This window comes from Anopheles maculipalpis, chromosome 3RL, assembly GCF_943734695.1.
Source record: "Anopheles maculipalpis chromosome 3RL, idAnoMacuDA_375_x, whole genome shotgun sequence".
NCBI lineage: Eukaryota > Metazoa > Arthropoda > Insecta > Diptera > Culicidae > Anopheles > Anopheles maculipalpis.
Window position 1 is genome coordinate 49501035 of NC_064872.1, and position 26204 is coordinate 49527238.

General features: G+C 42.9%; 3 protein-coding genes and 1 non-coding gene across 5 annotated transcripts; 2 read left to right on the forward strand and 2 right to left on the reverse strand.

The window, feature by feature from the left end:
• The first annotated feature begins 521 nt into the window (after window positions 1–521).
• On the forward strand, window positions 522–1146 carry LOC126563273 (probable 28S ribosomal protein S16, mitochondrial). Its single transcript, XM_050219903.1, has 3 exons — window positions 522–697; window positions 772–931; window positions 1013–1146. Exons 1-3 carry the CDS (start codon window positions 581–583, stop codon window positions 1144–1146), a joined length of 411 nt encoding a protein of 136 aa, XP_050075860.1. The 5' UTR covers window positions 522–580.
• Window positions 1147–2577: 1431 nt separating this feature from the next.
• LOC126563111 (receptor expression-enhancing protein 5) lies at window positions 2578–10834 on the reverse strand. Of its 2 annotated transcripts, none has more exons than XM_050219732.1 (4): window positions 10683–10834; window positions 3199–3431; window positions 3020–3119; window positions 2578–2919 (listed from the first exon to the last, which is right to left on the reverse strand). In XM_050219732.1, exons 1-4 carry the CDS (start codon window positions 10810–10812, stop codon window positions 2837–2839), a joined length of 546 nt encoding a protein of 181 aa, XP_050075689.1. In that variant the 5' UTR covers window positions 10813–10834; the 3' UTR covers window positions 2578–2836. The 2 variants fall into 2 exon arrangements, with proteins under 2 accessions (XP_050075689.1, XP_050075690.1); XM_050219733.1 differs by lacking the exon at window positions 10683–10834 and adding an exon at window positions 4408–4529.
• Window positions 10835–12288: 1454 nt separating this feature from the next.
• Window positions 12289–13763, forward strand: LOC126563146 (RNA 3'-terminal phosphate cyclase). The gene is made up of 6 exons (XM_050219770.1): window positions 12289–12351; window positions 12416–12660; window positions 12729–13053; window positions 13120–13244; window positions 13327–13585; window positions 13648–13763. Exons 1-6 carry the CDS (start codon window positions 12295–12297, stop codon window positions 13750–13752), a joined length of 1116 nt encoding a protein of 371 aa, XP_050075727.1. The 5' UTR covers window positions 12289–12294; the 3' UTR covers window positions 13753–13763.
• A 4503-nt stretch (window positions 13764–18266) lies between these two features.
• On the reverse strand, window positions 18267–18339 carry Trnak-cuu (transfer RNA lysine (anticodon CUU)). Its single transcript has one exon. It is a non-coding gene; the product is annotated as a tRNA-Lys (tRNA).
• Window positions 18340–26204: the final 7865 nt, after the last annotated feature.

The window sequence follows — 26204 nt, forward strand, 5'->3', positions numbered from 1 at the left end:
TGCAGCTACCCTTTGTCGCAGATCGGCATTTTTTATTTCTATCATTAGTTTCTCTTGCTTCTCTGAACTACGAGAGTTTCGTCGGGACTCTGTACGAATTTTGTTGGAAAAATGTTGTTCACTGCCAACGGATTTCATTTTGCCGTACTTGTAACACTCAATCTTTCGTTAAATCTTTGAATATACTAGCACATTTCGATTATACTAGCCACAGTTTACTATGATCATCTCCTATTTCGCGTTCTAACGTTCGTTATTTAAAAATCTTTCTCCCCTTCTCGGGATTGCAATGCATAAATTTATGTTTTGTTTTTTTTTCATAGCAATATTTATAAATCATAACTATTATAACTATTCATCGAATCGGACTGACGCTTTAACATAAAATCTAAAATTTTAGAAAAATAAATTTTGTCATCCACGCGGTGGACTTCGTTTCCATGTTAAATTTGACACGGCACGATTAGATAACAAACATAAACTGACATTTCAATGTTGTCTTCTCTGCCGGCGCACGATTTCTTTCCAGCTCAATACAACACACAAAATTGTGTAAAAGCGCATCGTGTTTCTTGTAAAAATGTCGCTTGCACCTGCCAGTGGTACGGGAAGGTTTTGGGCTAGATCCGCGAAAATAATACGCTTTGTGCGCCATGGCTGTACAAACCGTCCGTTTTTCCACATTGTTGTAATGGAGGTAAGTTCCAGTGCTAACTAACTTCTTCTCATCAAATAACTCACGAAACATGGTTTATGATGTTAACAACACAGCGCCGAAAAGAGCAATATCAGCCGGTGATTGAACAAGTGGGCACTTATGATCCAATCCCGAACGAGCATGATGAACAGCTAGTGTCGTTCAATTACGAACGCATTCGACATTGGATTGGTAGTGGTGCGCACATATCTAAACCGGTGGCGGAGTTGTTAGGTAACTATCAATGCACCAGACCAGAACACTTGCCAAGAGTTTCTTTACAGCCAATAACTATATGGATTCGTTGTCGCACAGGAATTGCCGGTTTGCTTCCCGTTCATCCCAGGACATATATGACCGCATGGCGCAACAGGCAAATGGCGGAGAAGTTGGCACAGATTGAAGCTTTAAAAAATGCAGAGAAAACAGACGATGCTAGCAAGAGCTAAACATGCACCCAGGTCTGGTTGTAATATAACGTTATTAACTTAGCATACACAATAAAGCGACTTTTGTGCTTTTAGACGCACTGAACGAAGATGTTTTTCTTGTATGTAAACTCTTTCGATTAGGATGATCAATTCGCAGTACATATAACATGGATAAGAACTTTAAATGTGCAATCATAAATAATTCAAAAATTTCCTCAGCATTTCTTTCTAAATAACGACTCTGTTGGACTGTTGGACAGGCGATACAGGATTGGTTGCAAACACTGTTGTGCTTAATTTTTGCAACGCGACACATCTAGAATTAGAATCTAGGATTAAAAACGTCAGAAATTTCCAAGCGCATTTAAAGATTCTAAAATTCAACAGTGCAAAAAAGTTTGATCATCATCAGCTATCAACTGAAATATTTTCAATATTTTATGACATGCAAAGAGCGAAAACTTACTGAACTTAATACACCGGAATCTATTTACGGGTTTCAATCTAAATATTCTTAAAAACCATGATGTAGCCGGTTAAAGCGGGTTCTTCTGCGTTTCATCAACTTATATGTAATAGACGATTTGATTAACGATAACATCAGTCAGCAGACAATACGGCACAGGACTGTCATAATTAATAATAAATAATATCAGTCAGCATTCTTTTCTGGTCTGCGAGAAGGATATCGACGTATCGACACAAAAATTCCACTTATTGTAGTTTAAAAGATTCACACCACCCGTTGTTTCTGATCGATTGTGAGTTCACGCGGCACTCATTCTGCACAACGCCTTTGTGCAGAATATGACACACAAGTTCCTTAGATATCGCCAGAACTTCTGCTATCCTCATCAATGTGGGTTTACGTTATCCAAAACCGTTTTATGAAATTTTTAACATTTTCCGACGAAACAACCTCTTTCGGGCGAGAACTGCGTTTTGCGTAGGCTGTATCGCTACGACCTTTTTTAAACTCACAAAACAATATTTAATGTTTGTAGTTGGTTGTGGAGAGTCCGGGTAAAACTCATCAAGCCACTGTTTAGTTGGAACTCTGCTGTTGCCCATAAAAAAATCAATGAAGGATCTACCCACGAAATCCGTTTTTTCCATGCTTTGCACTATATCAGCAGTTGTTCCACGCAAAACACTATAATTCAACATCTAATCAACTTACAATTATCAAATTCATACATGTGTGTTTTCAAAATTTACTTAAACTGAAAAAAAATGTATTCTTGTTTAGTGCCGGACTGAATCCATCAGCAGCAGGACTACAACTTAGGTAGCAACCTCTTAAAAAGGCCAGGATGTGATTGTTAGACTCCAACTGGAACAAACGACTCCAACCGTAAATGTAAAGCATATGTACCAACGCGGTAACTTGGCCGTAGGACATTTTTCGTTCACATAAATCATAAACAACAACAACAACAACAATAACTGTGGTTTCACGATGGCGTATGACTTATATAATTTTTCGTCTTTCTCAATCTCCCAACTACGTCCATATTTTGCTAACAGGTTTTCTTCTTTTTCTCTAACAGTGTCGCAAAGTTCGATCGTCCATCATCGAATGGGGTTGTTATTAGAAGAGGTCGGGAGGGTCCTTTATATCTATATGTGTATGTGTGTTTAGTACGTGTGTGTGTGTGTGTGTTTGTTTGTTGGTGAGTGTTTGGGAGCAGTGCACACGATATGCAGCTTAGGTTGATTTGACTTTCGAGATCATTTCTCCAGCCGTCTGCTTCAGCTTGTCCGTGGTGTCGCTGATGAAATTGTCGGCAACTGTTGTAGGGAAGTAAAGGAAACAAAAACAATACACATTAATACACGTAAACGATGGATGTATCTACCCGTAGCAGACAAGAAACAAAAAATTACATACCTTTCTCGTATTTCTTGAAGTATGGCTGAATAACCTTGTGGTACATGATGGTGGAACCATTGTTTTCAATCGGCACCATACACCATATGTGGAACAAGCACTGCAATAAAAATAGAGAAAGCAAATTAGCATTATTTTCCGAACACTGATAGATGCTTTGCTAAGCGAATTTGTTATACCTTCAGCAACCAGTAGAACGGGATGATCTGGACCAGGAAGAAGGAAAAGTGCTCAAATACCGAAAGCACTCCAAACGTTACCCAGTACGTTAACCATTTGGTGTCATCCTCTTTCGTGCGGGTTTCAATGGCCTTCATCGAGATGTAGGCAGGGTACGCAACTCCAATCACGTTGCAGAGGATCTGAGCTCCATAGCCGAAGGCAAGGTACAGAATAACGACGGCCACGCCACCTGAAAAAGAAAACAATTAAATTATTATAGTAGCTTTAAAGCTTTTAAAGTGATTTTTACACGTCAACAGCGCACATAAAAAATACAATTTTCCCAGAAACTCCACTAAATACTCTATTCTCGACGGTCGTTTGCAACAGAAGAAATCAAAGCAGAAATCTTATATTACATTGGGCTCGTGTTTCTTGTTACGAAAGCAATTCATTATATTTTAAGATCATTTTTCATCCACTCTGCACCAGATTGATATCTAATAGCAGCGGTTCGATCTAGCGCAACCACAAATCAAGCGCATCCCTACGCAATTCCTTTTGTATGGCTTTAAGAAGATCATTAAACAACGACCATGGACTTTCCCAGACGATCGTGACGTTTACCAATCAGCCTTGCGCACATACGTGTGTGTGTGTGTGCGTATGGTTAGATCAGGGAGAGTATTGAGAAAAATCTCTTTCTCTCTCCCTCAACCAATTATTATTTCATTTTTCCGGTATATTTATTAGGCGATCGAATTCGCATTCCGGCTCGCGCTCCACAGTTAACATGACACATAAAGTGCTAGCAGCAATTTCGGGACGGGACATTAGGACACGGAACAACGCGTGCGTCCCGATCCAATCTCCAATGTGACCGGCTCGTTCGAGTGAAGCATGCCCAAACGGCTATAAATAGTACGTCCTAGGTACCTACGACACATATAACACGCCAAGCTACATCGAACTGCTGAGTGAGTATTTGGCCCGGACCGGGATAATGCTGGTTGATGATTTAGAGAAAACTATAGACGTACTGTGAGCATCGCAAGCAAAAAGGGTTTTTTTTTTGCTGGCACTTGCCCACTCGAATGCAGTAACGAGATACTCGAGTAACAGTAGGAAGACAATTCCACAACAATTTGATGGAAGTTTTGCCGAGAGAATGGTTATGGAAGTAGGGAACCCACAATTTACAACACACAAACACGCGCGCTCGTTACCTAGTGCAATGTAGCCCGAATTATCCTTTTGTTCGTTCGCCTCTGCTCCATCACGGCGTCCACTTTGGGCTGGCATGTTCACTTCGATTCTAGCTAACTACACCACCTAATACCGCTGGTCCAGTAACGTTACCACAAATAATCTACCTATTTAAGAAAATCACAATTTTCCTTAGGGATAGCATTTAGTTAAGGGCTGCTGCTCTTCGGTCGAGTGGAATGCTGCCGATCACTAAATACTTTCCCACTCGATCAGTCTTAGAGCGGACGGGACTTTTGAATGTGTTTTGCTTCTTTTGTAACGGAGACCTTAAAAATGATTTTAATTTTACTAACGACATGCGCATGATACGCTTACTACCCGCACACATTATAATAGCCTAGCCTAAGTACATCATCATCGTCCAAGAGTTCAACAGCTAAAGTGCTTCGTGTTGTCTTGTTCTTGCCTTTTTGTGTTGTGCATTTTACTATCCTACAGTTACGCTAGATAACACATACACGAACGACAGACCAAGAAGCTGTGGTCTGTCCTGTTTTTTGCAAAAAAAAAAAAAAGTTAAAGCCCGACATACCGAGCAGCGTGTCAAAAGACACGAGCATTTTCTGATCATTAAAGCCAGTTGGTCGGTTCCTGCTTTGCCTATCGTCCGAGATTTTGTTCACAATCGCTTAATACGTTGGCAAAATTTTTGCTTCAGAGCACAGCTGCTCCACGCTCGTCAGAAAAATTATACATACCATTATGAGCAGAAACACATTACGCTAAGAGTAGCAGCATCGTCAGTGTTAAAGACACGATTCTAATAATACGGTGACCTATGATTATAAGGCGAAAATCCTCTATCGTTGTGGCTAGATAAATACTAAGCGAAACAACGCGATACAATCTGCTTACTATAAATGAGGTAGATATCAACCACAAATACATACGGATAGGAGATGAGAAGGACGCTGCTACTACTGAATGTGCTATAAAAAAATAGTCAAGAGTGATAACACGTGTTTGAGCTAGATCATCTAGAGACAGGCATGTTATGCTTGCAAGGCCAAACACGATTTCAAATAAAAATCCTCCTCAATGCTACGGAGATATTTGTTCTATAAGGAAATTAATTTTTGCGTTCGCTGAAGCTTGTTAATTGTTATTTATTTATTTTATTTATTTTAAATATGACGGCTTGCGCCGTATTGTCCGAAGATTGTTAATTGTGTAGCTTTGAATTTCGTTTTCGTGAAAGGATCGTTTTCACTCACTACATTGGAGAAAGCCCTTCACTTACATAGCATTTTAAACAAACGAAGAGGATTGGAGATAAAAGCAAAACTGCTGCTGCTGTTATAAACATGATATGCATGAAACTAAATCGAAATAGAAAATACTTCTTTCTCATCTAGCGATCAAATTTCCTTTCCATTTGATACCACCGCAACATCACCGGTTTGATTTTATTATCGCCCGAGTGATTTTGCCGCTTGCAGGGCGACGCCAACGATCCGGGCTGATCAACAACCCTATTACATTAGCAAGCAGTGTAATGATCATGCGGCCTAACAATTAATTTAGACCTGTGTATATTAACCGTATTACTGCGCATTGTCGGTATTATTGGGTGCAACTGACCGCCGCCATCGCCGCCCAGTGATTTCTGATTTGCAAATGCGTTTTATTACCTACCGCACACACCATTACACACACCTGCACCAGCGACAGTATTTGGCATTATAAAATGAAGGCATATATTTCGAGACACTGGCTGAAACAGAAATGCCTAAAAATAGCATTCACCATAAATCACTGTTGAATGACCGGTAAAATATGCACCACAGTCGGTTGCCCGAATTTTGTGCGCCCTTCTCTGGCAGAGGAGCGTGAATAAATTCGCACGAAAAAAAAACTCCTCTTGCACTGAGTTTTTACTGGTTTTTTTTTTAAAGGACATACCCCTAATACAATGCACACAGCTGTCGGTCGGCATTATCTAATACTAACTGAGAGGGTTGCTTGCAAACTTGAACTTGAAACTAATCAGCCCCAACAACGAAAGCATCCAAAGTGCATCGTAGGCATAAATCTAAGTGCAAGCAGCCTGATAGAATGCCTCTCTAACTATCGCTTTAGGGCGCACTGAACGACCTCTCCCTTCATTATCGGCCGTGCACTTTTAATAAGCATCAGCGATAAGCGATCGTGCATCGAACGAAGCTCCCAACGTCTTACAGGGACACATTTCACTTTTAATTGGACACAACACTCGTATAAGTCTGCAACTCAGACATGATCGCAAACTGAATTGATAGGAAATCTCCGGCTCTAGTTCTTTTCGTTGCAGCCGGTATCCATTTTGGGGTTGTGTTATATGAGCTAACAGTTTTCATTTTACGATAGGACGTTACGTGGCAACGTTAAAGAGGAAAGTGATTCGAATTAGCGGCTGAATGCGCCTGAAAATGAAAAAGATTGTTTTACGCTCATGGTTACCACCAGCGTAGCGTAAAAATTGGGCCGAATGTTAACTTTCATTTAAATTCCAGCAATTCGTAACAACACGAGGCGTCTGACGATCTGCTACGAAACTCAAGCCGCACGCATATTGACTGTCAATACAATGTGCTTAAATTTTCCATTAGCTCCATGAACAAACACCGATAACATCCCACAACACCGATAGGACAAAAGATTGATTCTACGTCACTATCTCACATGAAAGTTTTCAAACTTTACAGTACTTATTAGACTGAAACTTGTACTTCCAGTACTGCTATTGACGAGGTGTACAACAAACGACTGATCGGTTCGTCTGATCGAAAATGGAATCTTCCTTCCTTCGTCGTAGGCAATTTTTGTTACACTACACTTCGGTTGATAGATGTTTGCGTTCAGCATAAAATCAACAACAACCTCGGCCCAATCCGTATCGGTCAGCCCTCGACTGACTGTACGGAGCTACGTAGACACGTTTACACACGCGGCGAAGTAGACGCCGTTTATGTTTCTGTCGATTCTCGCCGATTACATTTGGGCCCCGTCGACTTTTGTTCAATGTGAGGTTTCTCGCGAGGTCTCAAAGCGTTCATTCTAGCGACGAACGATCGTCGGAGCCTCTGTTGCTGTTGGTGGTAATTACGGTCGGTTCCATGGACAAAGCACAGCAAACCGGTCCGATATCAGTGCATAACGGAATAGCTAGGAGAGGATCACTGTTCGCCGCGTGCCTTCTTGCCTCATTCGTGCAAGATCTACACACAACACACAGACGGTCGAAGTTAAGGGGGTTTACATTTGATCCAAGCATCTAGAGCAAGGTTTCTTACTCTTACGCACAACCTTTGTATTGAACAAATATAAATTATAATTTAAAAAATTGGACAATAGTAAAAGGAAATCGCCTGACTGCATTATTGTTCAATTAAGTTATTAAAAAAACAGTCGTTGTTTAATTAATTATATCGCAACAAATCTTCAAATATTGTACATTTCCTTCAAGTTGGCGTTTATTAATTGTCTTGGAGAGGTGGAAAACCCCCTAGAGTTTAAGGAACTCAGCAGAGTTCCGTAATTTTACCCTCACAAATACTTTTACATTCAAAGACTGGGAACGGTTTACGATCATTTTCTCCACGCGAGCTGAAAACGTTCATTGTTTATGAGAGTTGTGCATGTCGCATTGTGTTACCCTTGCCGGCGAGGCACTGCTACGTCACTAGAGATAATTACGAAAAACTCCAGTCTATACATATGGCCCAGCAGCAAGAGCATCGCGAGTTCCATCAAGTCACTGTTGTCAACCACGAATGCAGCCCGTAAGGCCTGTGAAAGTGAACGTGGGGAGGCTTGTAAGAGGTGATCATAAACAAGAAGTTTGCAGAAACCGAAGCTACCCCCCCGAAGTCATGGTTCAGCTTTCGAGGGGAAGTTTTCGAAGCGACCATACCGTTAACGATTTGGCATACCCCGCGCCGCAATGTGCTCCCAACTCGGAGGCATCGTCGTCGTCGTCGCCACACATATCAACTTCGACCGGCGCCCGAAAGTTCCGTCTCGTGGCACAAGGGTTTTACTATCTGGTTATCAAGGTTGTTTCTTACGATGAGTTGGCCTGCAACACGTCACGGTGTAGCGTATGTGGGCAAAAAGTGGTGCATGTGCTGTGTGCTAACGTTGTCGGTCCCAGCTAATGAAGCGGATGACTAACGTGAGACGCACACCTTGTAACAATTGTCTATAGACTATAAAAAGGCAATTCCTACAACGGTGCTAGGTCATTAAGAACTTCGCTGTGTGTGTGTTTTGCATTATCCGAGAGTTAGAATGATGCCATTTCAGCCTTCATTGCAAAGGTCAAAAGATCGATTTCGATGAAAGCATTATACTGCACCGCTACATTGACATGGCATAGCAAGATTGTCCGAAAAACAACTGCAAAACTAAATTTATCCCATTATTAATGAAATAAAATAACTTGTACTACATTTCCTACACTTTTAAAGAGACGAAATGCGTGACACTCCTCCAACAAGCCTTTGCTGAAACCGATCGATTCTGGCGTACTGTTTTACGGCGCATGTTACAAGAGCACGGCATCAAAGGCGGTTGCGACAAGTGAAGGTAGACAGCTAGTCGCCTCTAAATCGCATTTAAAATGCATCAAGTTTGGGTGAAACATTAAAGTTTTGCTATAAATATGGCTCGTGTCGATACACTTTTAAGTACAATTCTAATTCATTTTCAAACAAATGTGTACTGTTGAACTGCTGCTACTCATTTTCCCTCTCAAAATCCTCCTGTTATACAACTGCATCGCACCAGCTGCATGAATCGATCCGATTGTTGTCTCAACAATCGCAAAACTGCGATCGATTATGTGGTCACAAGCGAAAAATGAAATATAGGGACAAATTCTTCATTGGGCACAGTTGGACCTGTTAACAGACACAATTCCTCGTCATCGACGACAGCATCCAACACTCATCACCCAGAATAAACAGGTTTTTTTTTTTAATGCTGGGAAGGCGATTAGGTTGGCGAACCTTTTAAAATCGGGTACTTTCAATCCCAGAACTTAGCGGGTAACAACGTTCGTTTGCCGACCGGTATCAGTGTGCGGTTCTAGAAGATTATTCTTATCATCGCTCGAAAGATTAGATAATGTAGAAAGTTGCATGCATGAAAGATTCATGACTAATACTATAGAATGCACTTGGAATATCAGTCAACGTTACGTGGTACATTGATTTCATTAAATATTCCCATCAGCACCGCGTAAATTAGTCAATGTCAAGGTCGTAAAAGTGTAAACTTGCACAAAGTAAAGAGAAGTACAAATGGAGACTAACATACAAAAACGGATAGAATCGACGATTAAGGCAAAGTTAAGTTTAAAACATTGTTTGAGTGGAGCAATAAGAATGTCACTACTACTTGTCCATTCGCTTGAGATAATGATCGGCATAGATTGAAAACAGATGCTGGTTGTGCAAATAGGGAAGCAAGTCTAGAAAATTACCACTATTCCTTAAAGAAAAACGCACAACACACCTTCACGCGACTGTGCGCATTTTGAGTGCGATGTGCGACAAAAACCATTAATATAATTTGCACGAAACGAGTATGTTTTTTATAATAGAATCAACCGCCGATTGTCCATCGTTTTGTCGTGTGCAGGGATGATGATGACAGAACATGGATGGCTGCATGTGAGCGTTAGAGACAATTTTCATCGGTTGTGTAACCCAATCCGGATGTATGCACCCTCAGGGGATGACTGGCTGTATATAGCAGTGGCCCATGATGCGTGTGACAAGAATAATGACTGTCAAGCTAAACAGGTACACTTTGCTAAACACAATACATCCGCTCCCTAGCGGATCGGTTGCTAATCTGTTCTCCGCTAGCATCTGGATTGATTTTTCTATTTCTATCATATTAAGAAGCAGTAATGTGGCAATGGATTGAAGTGGACGAGTTTCGTCTCTTTGCCATACTCACGGCACCCCGGACAAATGCCATGCTCAACACTTTTGTTTTCCGGTAAGCGTGTTCACTACTAGCGCAATGTGCTGGCTCGTGTCCTAAAAATATCTTCAGACAGAGATTCTCTGCTCCACCTCAAGTACGTCATCCTGGGAGAGGGCAACGCCAACTCCTTCGCCTCTGCGTACGAGTGCTCGTTTCGTTTCCCCGACCGGGTTTTTGGCTTGCCGTGCCCGGCCACGGAGGTGTAGAACTGATGGGTTTCGCGAGAATTGGCTTGATTACTACCACTACTACTCACCCAGAAATATGTATAGCCGCGGAACGTTCGTCTTTTCCTCGGCAAGCTTGAAGAACTGCGTCCATGGTTTCGAGTCATCCTTCAGGGACGCCTCGATCGATCCTCGGATTTCTTCTACTTTGCTTGCCATGGCGAATATTTATGTACCTTTGCTACTGTCTACAAGCGGTCCGGCGGTGGTTTTCGGGTACCATGCGACGCAAGATGATGTAATGACATTTATCGGTAATTCCCATCGTATGGATCCGTGCAGCGGCGAATGAGCGATGCCATCGTAACACACGGATACCGGCAATGCGATGATGATGGATAGAAAACGAAAATGGAAATAAGAGCAACAAGAAAGGTACGTTACGACAGGTAATCAATGGGATAAGCTAACTAAAAAAGAAAATTATTTCCCCGACATGGCGTCATAAGGACTCCATGTCTCCGTAGGCTCGGATCCTACATGTATTCGAAACATAACATTAAAAAAACTTCAATAGCAAGAGCAACCGATGCAGAATTGATCGGTTTATTCTGCTGCGTTTTAGCCGTATGTCATTAATTATTCAAAAAAAAAATGCATCTTTCAACACTAATGCAACAGTTAATAGGACAAGGAGGCGGGCTATCTAGCCCGCATGGAACCGCAAGAGAGCTCCTACAAGGACACACAGTTGGACAAAAAAAAAACAGGTTAGCACTGACGCACTCCACCCAAAGGATACGCAGGATGAATAACTAGATTTAGAATGCCGAGAAACGCACTAAACTATTCGCACGTTCGTGAAAACTGTATAGCGAAGCTGCTGAGTGCTGGAAAATGATGCCCCGAGCAGAATTAGATAGTAAATTTACGCACTTGAGAGTTTTCCCGCCGGCAAGCCGAACACAATTCAATCACTGGCGCGCGCACACGAGAAAATGCAACCGCAACGGGACAGACTGACTCGGAAAAATGGCGAATCTGTTGCCGATTTTGTGAGGTACGCGATTTGACAGCTAACCTTCGCTTCAGGCTGGACCAACTGGGAGCATGGAAAAAGGGCCATTTTACTCTCACCAAAATCGGAAACTAAAATATACCCCGATGGATTGGAAAAGACATCATGTTATTCAAATACATTTCGTTCGAAACGAAAAAGTGTAAAAAATTTAATATGAATTTCTTTACATGCTTTACTTTTATTTTTTCAATACAATATTTGCGATTGTTCTGTTCAAATAAGCATTTCAAAATGGATTCTTCAAACAAAGTGTTTGACAGCCTGGTTCCCGCTTACTTTAAGCCAAACTGTCAAACGCTTAAAAATGTGATTGTCATTCGCTGCGACCATGGCTTCAATACTTGTGTTCTATATTTTAAAAATGTTAATTTTAATGTTTTAAATGATTTTATGTACCTATTATTAGTGTGTTGTTATGAATTCTTGTTTTAATAAAGTATATTAATGTTTTTCAACCAGCCGTTCAACAAACTGTCATGGTGAAGGGCTCCGTTTTCCTGGTTCCAATCCGACATGCGCTGCCGGTATGTTTTGTTGTGATTGAGACGCAGCATAGAAAACATTTGTTTTAGTTTTAAAATACCTTTCTCACGCGTAAGTGGTACTAGGCGATTTATCGAATGAGTAGGATACCGGAAAATCATCTATTCAACATAGATGGCAGCGTTTTGGAAGGGGTTGGTGCACTAGTGTATTGATTCAGCAGCAATTGTTTTGATTACATTGTTTACAATTTTACAGGGCGGTCAAATCCTGCGAATGGCACTATGCTTCAGCGTGCTCACGAAGACACCAGTGCGAATTAGCAACATTCGAAAAGGTCGTAAAAAGCCTGGACTAGCAGCACAGCATCTGGCCGGAGTGGAGCTGATGCGCGACATTTGTGCGGGCAGAGTGCACAAAGCTGCGCTCGGTTCAACGGAGATCGAATTTTACCCTGGGCATATAGGGCACGGACGATTTGTCGGACACATTCAAACCGCCGGGTAGGATAGAAAGGTTGCACGATGGATGTACACAAAATTCTTTATTTTATTTATTTCAACATTTTTAGAAGCATATCCTTGTTGATGCAGGCGGCACTACCTGTGGCTATTTTTAGTTCTGGTCCAGTGACGCTGGATTTGCGAGGAGGTACCAACACGGATCTTGCTCCACAGGTAGATTTCTTGACAGAAATATTTCGTCCCAACATGGAAAGATTTGGTGCCAGCTTCGACTTCGATCTGATACGCAGGGGTTACTTCCCTAAAGGCGGAGGACAGTGTGTCGTGGAAGTAAGGCCGGTACAATCCCTGCGCCCCATCAGCTTGGTTGAGATGGGTCGTGTGAATAGAGTATTTGGGTGGAGTTTCGTCGCTGGTGTGCTCCCGTTAAAGGTTTGGTGGCTGTATTTAAAGTATTGATGGCTTGATGAAATTAACTTCAATTTCAACACTTTTTAGATTGCCCATGAAATGTCTAGCGGAGCCAAATCTATTCTGGGCCAAACGAATGGCAATCGAACAGATATTGAAGTCTATAAAGAGAGTATAGACATGGCACCAGAAGGAAACTGTTCCGGTATCATGTGAGTGAACTGTTCACGACGATGTGAAGGTTGGAATGTTTAAAAACTTGCATTATTTTTTTTTATTATGTCTGGCATACAGTGTTGGCTGTGAAACAAGCACTGGGGCCATCCTGGGTGGCTCGGCACTTGGAGAGGCAAGGAAGAAAAGTTTTCAAAGTGGCGAAGAGGCTGCACGTGAAATCTATAGCGCCATCATGGCTGGTGCCTGCGTTGACCGACATGTACAAGACATGATGATTGTTCTGATGGCACTGGCTGACGGCAAGAGTCGCATCCGCACAGAACCACTGACGATGCACACCCGGACGGCAATCTATGTGACGGAATTGATGACGAAGGTTCGTATATGAACGATCTTTGGAACAGTTCGGCTAATTACTTTATTACACGCGGGTTTCAGGCCAAATTTAACATCATTGAAGAGAACGGACATAATGTGATCGTCGAGTGTGACGGTATTGGGCTTCGTAATGTAAATCTTTTGAACTTTACAAGACCGCATTGAGCAGGACGGGGGTGCTGCAACGATCATGCTGTATGCAATGGACATGTAATGGAAAGCATACATCGTTAATCAAAAGACTTATGGGGGAATACGTATTTCGCGTTACGATCTGATCCTATACGCGGTGTGGTTGTAATGTACAAAATGAACGTCTTTTTGGAGCTGCCATCATGCGGCCAACATATTTTCTTAAGTGCTACAAGTAATAAATTATTCTGTTTCCGATTAACTGCACTCAACCACCCGACAATAATTTTGGTATAGAGCAAGAGAAAACTTTCGATAGTATCCTAATGGTACTTTGAACATATAAATTACAAATAGAAAAAGTACGATTCGTTCTCAACACTACCGAATCATTATGTACATGTCGTTCAAATGTTGCCGTAGGATTAACGACATCGTTATCTGAACATAAGCCAATACTCGCGCGAAATTGTAGCATAATTGAATAATTCAATGGGTATAGGATTAAACTGCTAGTAGGGCAATAATAATTGACCCAAAGCTTTATGCTTTCTATAATCCTTCCATCGTTTGGTTCGATTTGACTATTGAAATAGCGCTCAATTCTGCTATTGAAAAAAGGTTTAAAGTTCATACTAGTTGATCTTTATCCTGAGATGCATGTGGTTCTAGTAAATCATGATATAATCTTCGATACTTACTCTAAGAGCAGCATAATTTGAAAAAAAGTCGAAATTGTCAAATCTCTCAATTCTAAAGTGTGGCGCATCCGGCCATGGTTAGTTTGAAATTCTTGCTTCAGTCTCTAAACAATATTCTGAAATTTGTTCGGGTAAAAAGATAAAAAGGGATATTATCGACTGAACGGGTTTTCGCCAGGGAACTGGAAAATCATTTTCTGTATTATTTATTTAGTGACGATCCCCTTTAGTTCTAGAATTTACGTGTAAGTCGTATTTCATGATTCTTTGCGTAGAATTTCTTTACCGAGATGTTGGTTACATTGGACATTTTCTTGATGGACCATGCCAGGTTGCGATCCAACTTCACCCGTTTCGATTTTATCACTTCCAGCGAATGAACGATTGTGGGACCTCCATTAACCTGTACTTGTTGCATAGGATATTCCCGTAGAATCTTTTCGAATCGGCAATCTCCATGGGTGTGCTTTAGGCAAGCTGCTAAAGTGCATCGAATTTTTAACATACATTTTCTTAAATAGCACTGGCAAGTAAAAACAAACAAATCAGTTTTGAACTAAAATAGTTCATTATTTGCCATGCCTCCCATTCCATGTAGACTGTTCAGCTCCAAGTATTCAAATGCTCCATTAGACCATTATGACAATATTGGTAATTCTTGAAATTTTGTGTGAAAAATAAAATAAGAAAAAAATAACAAATCGGATACCACAGAGCTGAAGGTGCAACAACTGTAATCCGATGATCCGTAACAATTGTGATCCGATTCATTGTAGACCCTTAACATGGCACTGGATCACAGGAGATCACACAAACGAATACTGATGAGGCTGGATCATGCTAAGAAGATTTCTATGAAAGTATTGCAAGCTAAAAGGCTGTATAGTTTAAAAAAAATGTTGATATAAAACTCATCGTTAATAGGGTTCCGTTTTCCTCGAGATAATGAGTGAAAAAAGTTGAACTTATCGTTATTAATGCATTAGAAAGAACATTTTTCTTAAAATAAAATTTTACAGTTGTACAAAGTCCTATGTAAAGCTATGTTCTAAGCGCTGAATAATGTGTCCAAATCTCAGCAAGGACTCATTACTGGCCTCAGAATAATTCATTCAAGAGGTAAATCGGACCAACATGTCGTCTGGTATTGCTTACCTTTAAATTGTCTTGTGTACTAGGACGAACCTCTTAGCCTCATCAGTTAATAGCTGTTATCCCATAATAGGCTTCCTTCCCATTTCTCTCTGCTCAGGGGTTCGGAGGATGTTTCGCTTTTGAACGCTGTGGTCAACTGTCTTCAACCATCAACAAGCTCGTCTCGTTGCTAAACATGATCTGCGAGCGTCAATATGTCGCCAAAGCTCTGCACTTCTCCACACGCTTTCATTGACCGAATCGGACGAAAAATACTCTCATCGTCCAGTGCTGTCGCCGCAATACCCCCACGCCCCGGATCAGCCGCGTGCGAATCCGACGGCTTCCACATCTGTCAAGCATCCACTTAAGATGCCCTTAAATTTCACGCCACCGTCTTCCTCTTTCATCTTTCACACCAGCCACTAGTTCTTCCATCATCCGTCATCCGCATCAGCTTGCTGCCCCCGTTGGGTGTGAAGGAAGGAACTATACTCCCCACTGGTGGGCGAACATAGCGCGTGCGCATCGGGCCGTGGCCACGCTGGCCTTCTTTACGGCAGTGGTAGTTCGCTCCGTCCGTACAGACTCCTTTCCATAGATGTATGTATGTGTATATATGTGTGTGTGTATGTGTATGTGTGTGTAAGTGTTTATACGAATCTGTATGCGAGACCCGAACACTTACGTAGGTGGATTCTCCAAGAAAGCGGTTGTTCTTGCCCGCGACTGCCCGCGCCCGCCGAGCTCTTCACGTCGGGTCGGTTACTAATAATAAAACCGTCGTGCATCTCGTTCAACCAGGGGGTAATTCTACCGATGCTTCTATCTCCATCCCGTCCCCAAATGGTCGCGTGCGTGTGTGTGGGCTTTGGCTTGTCATGCATCCGTTTGTCGACCCGGTCCCGATATTCAACAGCACACCGGGCCCCGGCTTCATCCGGCAGTTGTTATTTCCTGTCGCCCACGAGCTGGCATCGTTCGTTAGTTTGGCCATTCGTTCGTTCCGTACGCTCGGTGTGTCCTTTTCCCGGCTTTCTGCGCTCATCACATTCGGAAGTGGAGGTGTTTTCTTTTTCCGTTCAATAACATCCACCACCGGCCCACACGCGACCACGGCCATATCGTCTGTTAATCAACTCTTGTGTTCCTCCATCCACATCCCATGCTGTTGCTTCCTTGCTTCGCCGCGTGTTGCGTCGCCGTTGGTTTTGACGAATCTTCGTTGGCATCAATGAATCGGTGATATTTTTAGCGTTCAAATAAAAGGCATTTTTACTACGCGACACCTACTGTCGGTCATCATTGAAAGGGCCTGTGGTTTGGTAGTTTATGCCGGATAGCTTGTTGGTATCTTAGTTGGCGCTGTTTTCGTACTATAATCAGCAGCCACTCTACTTCCCTTTGATGATCGAATGCTCCGATGGAGATCATGTATTAGCGGTTATTTTAAAATTGATCTATGTAACGGTGTAGTATTTGTTTGATTACCTAACACTGACCAGGTTTATCCATGTTTTTTTTTTCCTGTGGAGTCCTCAATCGTCTAAGCAGTATACTATATTAGTCGTTTTACCCATCTTTCTAGTAAACAATCCCTCCAACTAGCGCTCTCTTTCTCGCACGCAGAATGTTTGCTGTCATTCATACTTAAAACGGTTGATAGCTGGATCCGGATGCTTCTTATTTCACCGCACATTCACCAACATCACTCTCGTGACCGCGTCTGTCTCTTTATATCCATCCGTTCTGAAATATGCGTTTCACATGTGTGGCTTTCGGTGCCTCCACCAACACGCCGCTTTTGAAAGATACGCACGGCTGGCAAAAAAGCGGAAAAGTCTTCCGTTCAGCGGACGAGCGTTACTTTAGAGGCCGTTTCCTTTTTCCATAGTAAATGTACAGCAAGTACGACGGCGTATTGTCGCAGGTGAATTTATGCCTCTTCCCGTGTACTTCCATACTCTTGGTTGGCATACACATGCTGCTGGGTGTTTCAATAGGGTAAAAAATTAACCGTAGAAGGCGATCGCGATTACGATCACTGGGGATCAAGACTGGAATAGGAGTTGAACTTTAATGTAGAAACGGGGGAGGTTAATTCTACAATGTGCGTAAAATGACTGCAGCAGGATTTATGTAGCCATCCACGATGACGAGAGAGAGAGAGAGAGAGAGAGAGAGAGAGAGAGAGAGAGAGAGAGAGAGAGAAGGAAATGGGAAGATCAGTAGCGAAGTAAAACATCAGGCTAACTTAAACTGTAGACCTCAAACTCTACATAAACGCTAATCCAGTTTGGCCTGCTCCAATAGCCGGATGAGGTGTTTGTGTGTGTCTTTGGGGATGGTGCTGATGTTACTTTTGCCATTGAGACGTGTTGTTTTTTTATGTTTTGGATGCAGAGCACACGTTATTTATAAATATCGTTGCATGGAAATCTGTTGAGATCGTTGGGACCGGAAAAAGCTTTCCGAGTATACACAGCGCTATAGAATCGTGCTGAGATGATCCAAAAGGAGTGCGATGAAATATGGTACGGTTGATGTGCACATCCTCAATCGTCTTCAACCAGACAACGCACTAGATCAGCGTTTTGCCACTCTCTGTATAATGAAAGTTTGATAAAATGATAAAACATAGCCTAGGATTGTTGTCAGTAAAAAAGAGGGTTGTTTTTATGTAGTGTGTCTTCCCCTCTTATTATTGAAGAACGCCCAACGTGGGGCTCGAACCCACGACCCTGAGATTAAGAGTCTCATGCTCTACCGACTGAGCTAGCCGGGCAATGATGACGATGGTGGTGATGATTGCGATCGTTTGATTTCGAGCTTCTGGGTCGAGAGCCACTGATGCCGATAGCAAATTATAAGATTTTCATTTGTTGTACGAAGTGGCCAGTCTCTGCTCAAGCACAGAGAAACGAATATTCTATTAGTAGTACATTCTGCCCGTGTATTATGACCATATGGTTTGGGATTGTAGCATGCGGCGTACTTGGCATCAAACACTCGACGTGAACCATTCGACAGTGGACATCAGCGAGATGCGCCCTCGGCTTTTCCGCCCCCAAAATGTCAACCAGTTTGCCATACTCTCGAGGCAGCAACCTGTGCGACGTGTTAAATATTTCATTGAACTCCTACAACACAACATCCTACCACATCCTGTTACGGGGTTTCGAGAAACGTCGGATGGGTTGAAACTTCATTCACTTTTCACGCGCGCGCGCTCCCTGGTAAACAGCGCCCGGTAAACATTCATAATGGGGTAGTAGTAGGTCTGGGCAGTGCACTGGGTTGAGGTGGTGAATGGGAGGACCGACAGTGTGGTTGTCGGTTTAAAACCCACCTCTCCTACCTTCCGCTCGCCCGCCTTCAATCTTCCATCGCTGAACCAAAAAGGTGGTACGTAAGTCGTTCAAACAAACGTCCACAACCCACACTTTCAGTCACACACATACACAGACGCGCGCACACACACGTACTCGCGTCTCTCCCATTCAACTCTCGTTTCTGACCAACGCTCAGATCGCGGGTACACCTTGTCTTTCGCTCCTCTCCTCGTCCACCAATACGCCACTGTCATCCGTTCCAATTGAGAAGATGTAAATTTCAATGAAGCTCACCACCACCATCCGCAGCCTCCCTGTGGCCAGCTCGCTTGCTCCTCATTCCCCTTCCCCTTCCGTGATACGTTGGTGGCTGAGTAGCGCGGTATATGGGGACGAGCCTAGTAACACTTTGTTGGCGTAGAAAAGACGTCTTCGACCGCCCTTGTGCTGATTTCTGCCATTCTCTTTCCCTCTGTAGTTAACCCCCCCCCGCCCCACTCTCTCCACTCTTTGCTTCTTCTTCTTCTCTCCGGACAATGTTTTCTCTCTTACTGTCTCTCTCGTTCTCTCGTACACTTCAGCCGTTCGTCTCATCTCGCACGATGTCATTTATAGGCTACTCTGATGAATACGTTTGAATAGGCGTTTTTGTGTGTGAGGGGTTGTTTTTTTTTGGTGTTTCTTCTTATTCCTCACGTGAAACAAATGTCGCCTAACCTCATCCGGTGAATCGGTCGCCCCAGTAGTGCGTTGTGGTGCTATGGCGACGAACAGCGCGGAAAGACGCACGGAGATGCGGCGCATTCGACTTGCGTAGTTGCGTCAACGTAATCATGAATGAATCGAGCATACTACCGTCGAGCGACACGATCAACAACTCCCTGCCAAGCAAGCCAGTGCTCGACAATCGCTCCAATCGTTGGCACACTTGAACGAGGGGGCCCGTGTGTGTGTGTCTTTGCACGGTGTTCTGCCTGCGTATGTGTGGAAAATTGGATGGCACACGGGGGATGCTCATCGCATTACCACACCGCGCGGTCTCGATTACTGGTTCTCGGGATCTTCCGGTTGATTTATTTTTTATTTTTTGCCACGTTTCCAACGATTCGAGGTTTGGCGAGATTGTGCGCACGCACGCGGCGGCACAGTGCAGCGAACACTAGCGCACACCTACACGCGCGTCGCAACAAAGGAGGCGACACATACGCACCCATCAGCTTACGCGAGTGCGTCCCACGCAGTCGGGCCAGTGCCTACGCCCTAGGCTCTGCTCCATTCGCCACCTACGCGCGCGCCATTCACGCCTTCCTTGCTTCCTTCCATCCTTTCTTCTCCATTTCCCATTGATTCCGCTTCACGCCGGAGGTGAGTACTTGGCCATTGATGATGATGGTAGTACGAGTTGGCCAACGCACAGACCCACACTAGCGCACTCCAGTGTGTGCCAACACGGGACGGGAGAAATATGGACATGGAACAGAAACCCCTTTTTCCGGGACCCCAAGACCGCAAACCAGGCGAGAGTTGCGACGCGCGAACGGAAATGCGAACCAGTATAGGACAGCGACAGCGTTAGATGGATGGCAGCTAGAAAGAGAAGCAATGCGAAAAGAGCACAACAACCACCTCCAAACCGAAAAGAAAGCAAGCGACAAAATTTCGAAAGCGTACACCAATGTGTATGGATTCTCCCCCTTGCCCCTTGGTGCTGGTGGGAGACTGGTGAAGCCCCTGTGGAGCTTCCCCGCCACCCTTGGAGCTAATGGAGTGGATTGATAAGTTTGTTGGGTGTAATAGAAGACAATCGCTGGGCAGCCGTATGTACTTCCATAACAAACACTCCGATGTTTCAAAAGGGATTTATTTCTGTAAAACACATTAAAAAAAAAAACATATTAGTAATTAAGTAATTTTCGTATTACTCTATAGGAGATCTGAAGTAAATAATATTCACAAAATTTGGAAAGCATTTCTTCTCCCTGTCGGGCTCGTTTTTTGAAGCACGGTGATTTGTTTGCTTGTCCAAGTCTATTGTGGTTATTGATTCATGCTATTTCTTCTTTCTCTAACGATCATCTAGGTCACGTCAACCATCGGATGGCTTGCTAAAATTGCTGATGCCACGTAGTTGATTCTTCCATGCTATAAGTATTTTACACAAATAAAAAAATATAAAACTTATTAAAAAACGATCTGCGCTACCATAATCCTTCGCATGTTTAAATGACTATTTTAGGAAGTTCCATCCATCACCATCAATCACTGTTCAATCTGTAAATCACTGTGGCTTTTCATTCAAAATTTATTTCTCTATGAAATGAATTTTATTGGTCATTTCAGTCTAACTGTATTCACACCATGTCTGTCTGATAATGAGGCTATGAATATTTGTATGATTGTTGCTTTTCAGGATTCATTAAATCTATAAAATCTATTCGTTCGCTATCTTAAATCTTTTGCAAACAATATTTCTTTGCAATTCAGAAATGAATGATAAAAACAGACTAAAATATGCAATAAGCAAAATCTTCGAATTCGATTGTGTCGTTTAACTCTAGTCACTTATCAATGCAGCAAGGCGTAACCAGTGGCGGGAAGATTTTGTCCTCCTCCGGTTGACACGAACAGCACAAACGAGTTACGGAGCTCGGGATGATGTGGGACGGACGATCGCGGTGTGCGGAGTGTGCGTTTATGCAAAATACAAATTGTGTATGCATGTATGCGTAGGTAACCGGTCCCCTCATACACGGCGCCCGCCCTCAACGGTTGTCTTCAATCTCGCACGATTCGTTCCTCAATGCTCTGGTCGCCTCGCCGCATTCCACATCCCCTATCGCAACCATTACGGCGTCCTCCATTTCGTGCGTGCGTGTTCAATCCGAAAGAACGTAAGAAGGAGAGAAACGATGATGACGACGTTTCCAGCTTATGGCCAGCTTCCTCCTCTCTGCCTCGTTTGCGCATACATCTCCCCCGTGCTCCTTGCCGCCGCGTTCGTGCAACACAATGCTCCCCAACCAGCTCACTTCCTGCCGACGTTCGATGGCCGATAGTCGACGCGCTGCGCGCACTCTTAAATATACACCCATTAAAATATACGCGCATGACCGGATGTACTTTCCGGCTTTAGTTAGCAAGTTCCTCGCGTTTCCCGGGAGCCCCCCCCCAGCCATTCCCCTACTATTCGTTCGGTTGTCTCCCTTTCTCGTACGTTAAGAGCTGAGCGTGAGCGTGCGCGCGCGCGCACTCGTCCTCCTTCCCCGTGCTGGTTTTGTGCTCTGCGTTCGATCGGTTTAGCTCACTCCGTAGTGCACGACCATGTTTGCAGCAGTGGATCAAAATAGTCGAGAACTTTAGGAGAAAAAAAAAGGAGCCGATCAATATTCAACTCTGTGTGGCTAAACTCGTTGAAGGAAATATATTCTTTAATGGTCCATTTGTAATATTTTTTTAAAAGTTCGACTAAAATGGACGAGAGGAGTATAATAACGAAAATTGCAATATAGTATCAGAGGGGAAAAATACCCAAATGCTTCAGCATTGGTGAAGAACCCCACGTTTACGCTCCACAGCAATAGCTTACAGTTAATTTGTTTTGTCTTGTTTGGAGCTACATATGTTCAGGATAAGATCTTTGCCACAAGCAGACCCGCAGAAAGTAACAACCTCAGTCTGTCCACATGTATACAATGGAATATGTATTAATTTACGTCAAATCTACATCTACATTCCCAATTGTCACAAAAACAAAATTATGTAAATAACACAACTAGATGAATCCTGTGTCCAGAGGTTTCCTTCAACAAATATTCCATAATGTCCGCGAGTTGCGGAACTTTTCAAACGAATAAAACTATTCAAATTGATCCTCATATTTATTTTTTTTACAGTTAAACTCAGTTCATTGGTATTTAAGATTTGATTGCGGTAGCTTCATATTCGCAACCGGCACCGTTCCCTTTGAATTACCGGGCGACCATAAGACTACGATACAGTGTGAATTACAGGTTGAATGATTGATATCAAAACGTTGTCTAACATTGTCGCAAAGTCAGACAATGTAATTCCAGATTTAATTCAAATTGTCTGTTGGCAGTTATCCTTGACCGGGGCACATATACTCCGTTCTGTATGTAGAAGTATTTGGTTCTGTATTTAGTTTATCAATCACTTCAATGCGTCCTCATCGTTCGATGAATTGTAGGTAGTATTTAATATAGACTGAAATATGTTTGAAAACTATTGAAACAAACAATACTTCCAGAGAATACAGAGTTCATGGTCGTACTCACTTTCAAATTGATAGACAGATGTGCCGGAGCGGGACGAAAAGATACTTGGCGGCAACAACGGCGCCAGTCTGCACACTGCAGGACCGGGCTTCAAATCTCATCCGGACCGTTACTCCGTAATGAGGACCGATCAGCAAGCCTATTAAGCCAAGAAAAAGATGTAGAAGTGCCGGGAAACGAATTAGAATTAGTTTTGATACCAGTCTTTTGGTGTAACGGGCTTGCCTCGCGTTACACCATCGTTTCAGTCAGCCAAATAATATTCAGTTTTAAACGCAAAATCAAAAATAAGTTTAGAAAAGGACTTGGATGTAATTTCTGGATCCGTATAAAGTTTTGTTCGCGTTATCGTTGACATTAACAATTCTGCATGCAGGGTCAACACTTGCTACCATTTATGGCCATTACAATCATCATCGTTATCTTCATCTCGCGTGTATTATGGACGTATCCTCTTTGGACGGGATGATTGAGCGAGTTCAGGCTTACTTTATGATCGTATAGATTTTACAGAAAAAAAAATCCTTCAATTGGATGGACGGGACGGATGGAAGTGAGGTCTAACCAATTCAAAAAAGCTCAGCAGATACGCAACGCTCTGCTAGCATTAACCAGGGCGAATTCTTAACTCTGAGAAGGATTAATATTGAAACATATTCACCTTTTACCTGGCAATCAACTATCGCTCGTAGTAAAATTGAAAAATTGGGGAAGAGAACACGTGTTTAAAATTCGACTTATCTCAGTGCCATGTGTGCGTAGAAGCGATCAGTATGCGTGCGACTGTAGATTTCCATAGTCCACCGGAAGAGGAAACGAGCATACAAGTATTCCCTAGAGTTTATGGAAAAATAGAGGGTTCAAGTTGTTAAATTATAACATAAGAGCTCTTTTTTGGTGGAGCTTTGTTCTGTTTTATAACATGTTTTTTCAAATGCGTCCTTATTTAACTTATCATATGTCACAAACGAAATAAAGCTGTATCTAACCTCGATAAAATGGCATAACCAAAACCAGTGTAAGTGGGTTTTTCACCAACAAATAGTTCACCAACTCAGGATTGAAGTAACTATTAAATATTTTATTCCTCGTTAGAAATTGATCGACGCGAGACTATCGAGCTGTGTAGGAGCAGATGTGGTTTTGGAAGCGGCAAACAACAGTAGGAAAAAGAAGAAACACTAAGAATGGAGGACCAACACACACACACACAAACACAGTTGAAGCGATAAGCAAGATGTCCGATGGGTCCACTAGCCAGTGATAAAAAAGCTATCCGGCCATATCCACGCATGTGTGTATGGGACCCCCTGATGTCTTATGGACGATCGCACCCAAACAAGATCGAACTAGGCGAGGCGAGCACGAGACAAATGGCGTAGAGTGTGGTTAAGGAGAGAAGAAGATAGAACGGCAGAGAGCAAAACAGAGAGAGAGAGAGAGAGAGAGAGAGAGAGAGAGAGAAAGAGGGAGGGCAAAAGCAAACGCTTGGCCTGGTTGTCGCTATCACCACCGGAAGTGGCCAGTTTACCGAATGATTGCGCATCGCATTGTATAACGGCATCATGGCGGGTTTAGCGGTTCGAGCATCGGAGACGGGAGTACGGGTAGGAGGGTTTAAGCAAAAAAAGAAAAAAAGAAAAAGAAGCGTTAGAGAATGAACGAATAGAATGCGGTTTAGCCGATATATTTTCAACCCGTGTCGTGGTGGAATCAGACGTCCGGTGCTTGGAAAAAGTGGTAGGTTGTGAGGAGAGAACTGTTTTTTTTTTTATGGGTTTTGAAGTGTTTGAGTGTGAATGTGGGAAGCTTCTCTTTGCTCGTGGTACAAATGTTCGATTATGCCCTTCAAAATAGTTTAAATAGGAAAAAGCAACTAATTGGAAGCACATTGCTACATTTTTAATGGGCATAATGTCGCTTTGCGTAAGAGTTGAGCAATCGCACGGGAATGGAAAAACTGGCCGGAAAGTAGAATTTACAGAAAATTAAAGAACAATATGTTGATCTACGCCCGACATTATCGCATGCTAAGGAGAATTGCTTCGGTAACGAGAAACGTTTGTTAGCATGCGTTTGCAAAACTGTTCTCGGCGATCCTCTAACCAAAAATTTCCCAAAGCAGTGCTTGCGATCGTACAACAAACGACACCAAATCCTCGTGAAGGAGCCGGAGAAATGTTGAATCTATTTCCGGTCCAAAGCACCCACACAGTCACATACACACACGCACTCAAGCGCATGAGTTCTTCCGCCAGATGTGTGTGAGCTAAGGGCTGCCAGGGTGTTTTGTTGCACGAGCAAAACCATCGGACGATCATGACTACTTTCCCACGCTTCTTTTTTCTCTCGAACGTCCTTAGAGCTCACTCGCAAGGATCAAGGCACTGTGGGCTTCGCTGTGGGCTTTGGGACAGGCACAGGATGCAGCCAATTGCGCAGCTGAAGCTGAAGAACGGGTGTTAAGTGGAGTGGCCCGGAAAGAGCGAGACGATCGATTCACAGCGCGAGTGCAACGGGCACAAGTTCAATGGGAGGATTTGGATGGAGAGAGCATCAACAAAAAAGAAAAAAATTGGTTGTTGAATAATAAATGAGGGTGTTACGCGTAATGTTTCATTCAGTTCGGTCCCGGGTAAGAGATGCGTGTGTTGTGTTGTGTGATCCTCCATTCATGATGATCCTTTGCTGGCACTGGATGTTTATCGCATCACATCAATATGCTGGTACATTTTAAAACGGATAGCATTAAATACGCATAAAACGCACGGTACAACCTTAACGGCAAAGTGCTCTCATTTCGTGTGTTTGTCATGTCTTTGCCGAGTGTTTTGTCGTACAATAATAATAAAAAAAAACGAGGTAGCCGCGTGAGGGCATTCCGGTAGGGTCATAAAAATTGAAATCACTGCTTAAGTGCATATTTTGTGTAATGTTTAAGGCTTGTATGGAAGAGCATTGAAAGCAGTTTGAATGTTGGAGAGTTTGATTTGTAAAAGAAATAATTCTTTCATAAATATAAT

Bases quoted from the DNA above. Each gene is read 5' to 3' on its own strand.
- LOC126563273 (XM_050219903.1), top strand. From the start codon at position 581: ATGTCGCTTGCACCTGCCAGTGGTACGGGAAGGTTTTGGGCTAGATCC. The intron at 698-771 runs GTAAGTTCCAGT...TTAACAACACAG, and splicing joins TCCACATTGTTGTAATGGAG to CGCCGAAAAGAGCAATATCA. The intron at 932-1,012 runs GTAACTATCAAT...GTTGTCGCACAG, and splicing joins ACCGGTGGCGGAGTTGTTAG to GAATTGCCGGTTTGCTTCCC.
- LOC126563111 (XM_050219732.1), bottom strand. From the start codon at position 10,812: ATGGCAAGCAAAGTAGAAGAAATCCGAGGATCGATCGAGGCGTCCCTG. The intron at 3,432-10,682 runs GTGAGTAGTAGT...TTTCTTTTTCAG, and splicing joins GCGGCTATACATATTTCTGG to GTGGCGTGGCCGTCGTTATT. The intron at 2,920-3,019 runs GTATGTAATTTT...TCCCTACAACAG, and splicing joins CTTCAAGAAATACGAGAAAG to TTGCCGACAATTTCATCAGC.
- LOC126563146 (XM_050219770.1), top strand. From the start codon at position 12,295: ATGAGTAGGATACCGGAAAATCATCTATTCAACATAGATGGCAGCGTT. The intron at 13,054-13,119 runs GTTTGGTGGCTG...AACACTTTTTAG, and splicing joins CTGGTGTGCTCCCGTTAAAG to ATTGCCCATGAAATGTCTAG. The intron at 13,245-13,326 runs GTGAGTGAACTG...TCTGGCATACAG, and splicing joins GGAAACTGTTCCGGTATCAT to TGTTGGCTGTGAAACAAGCA.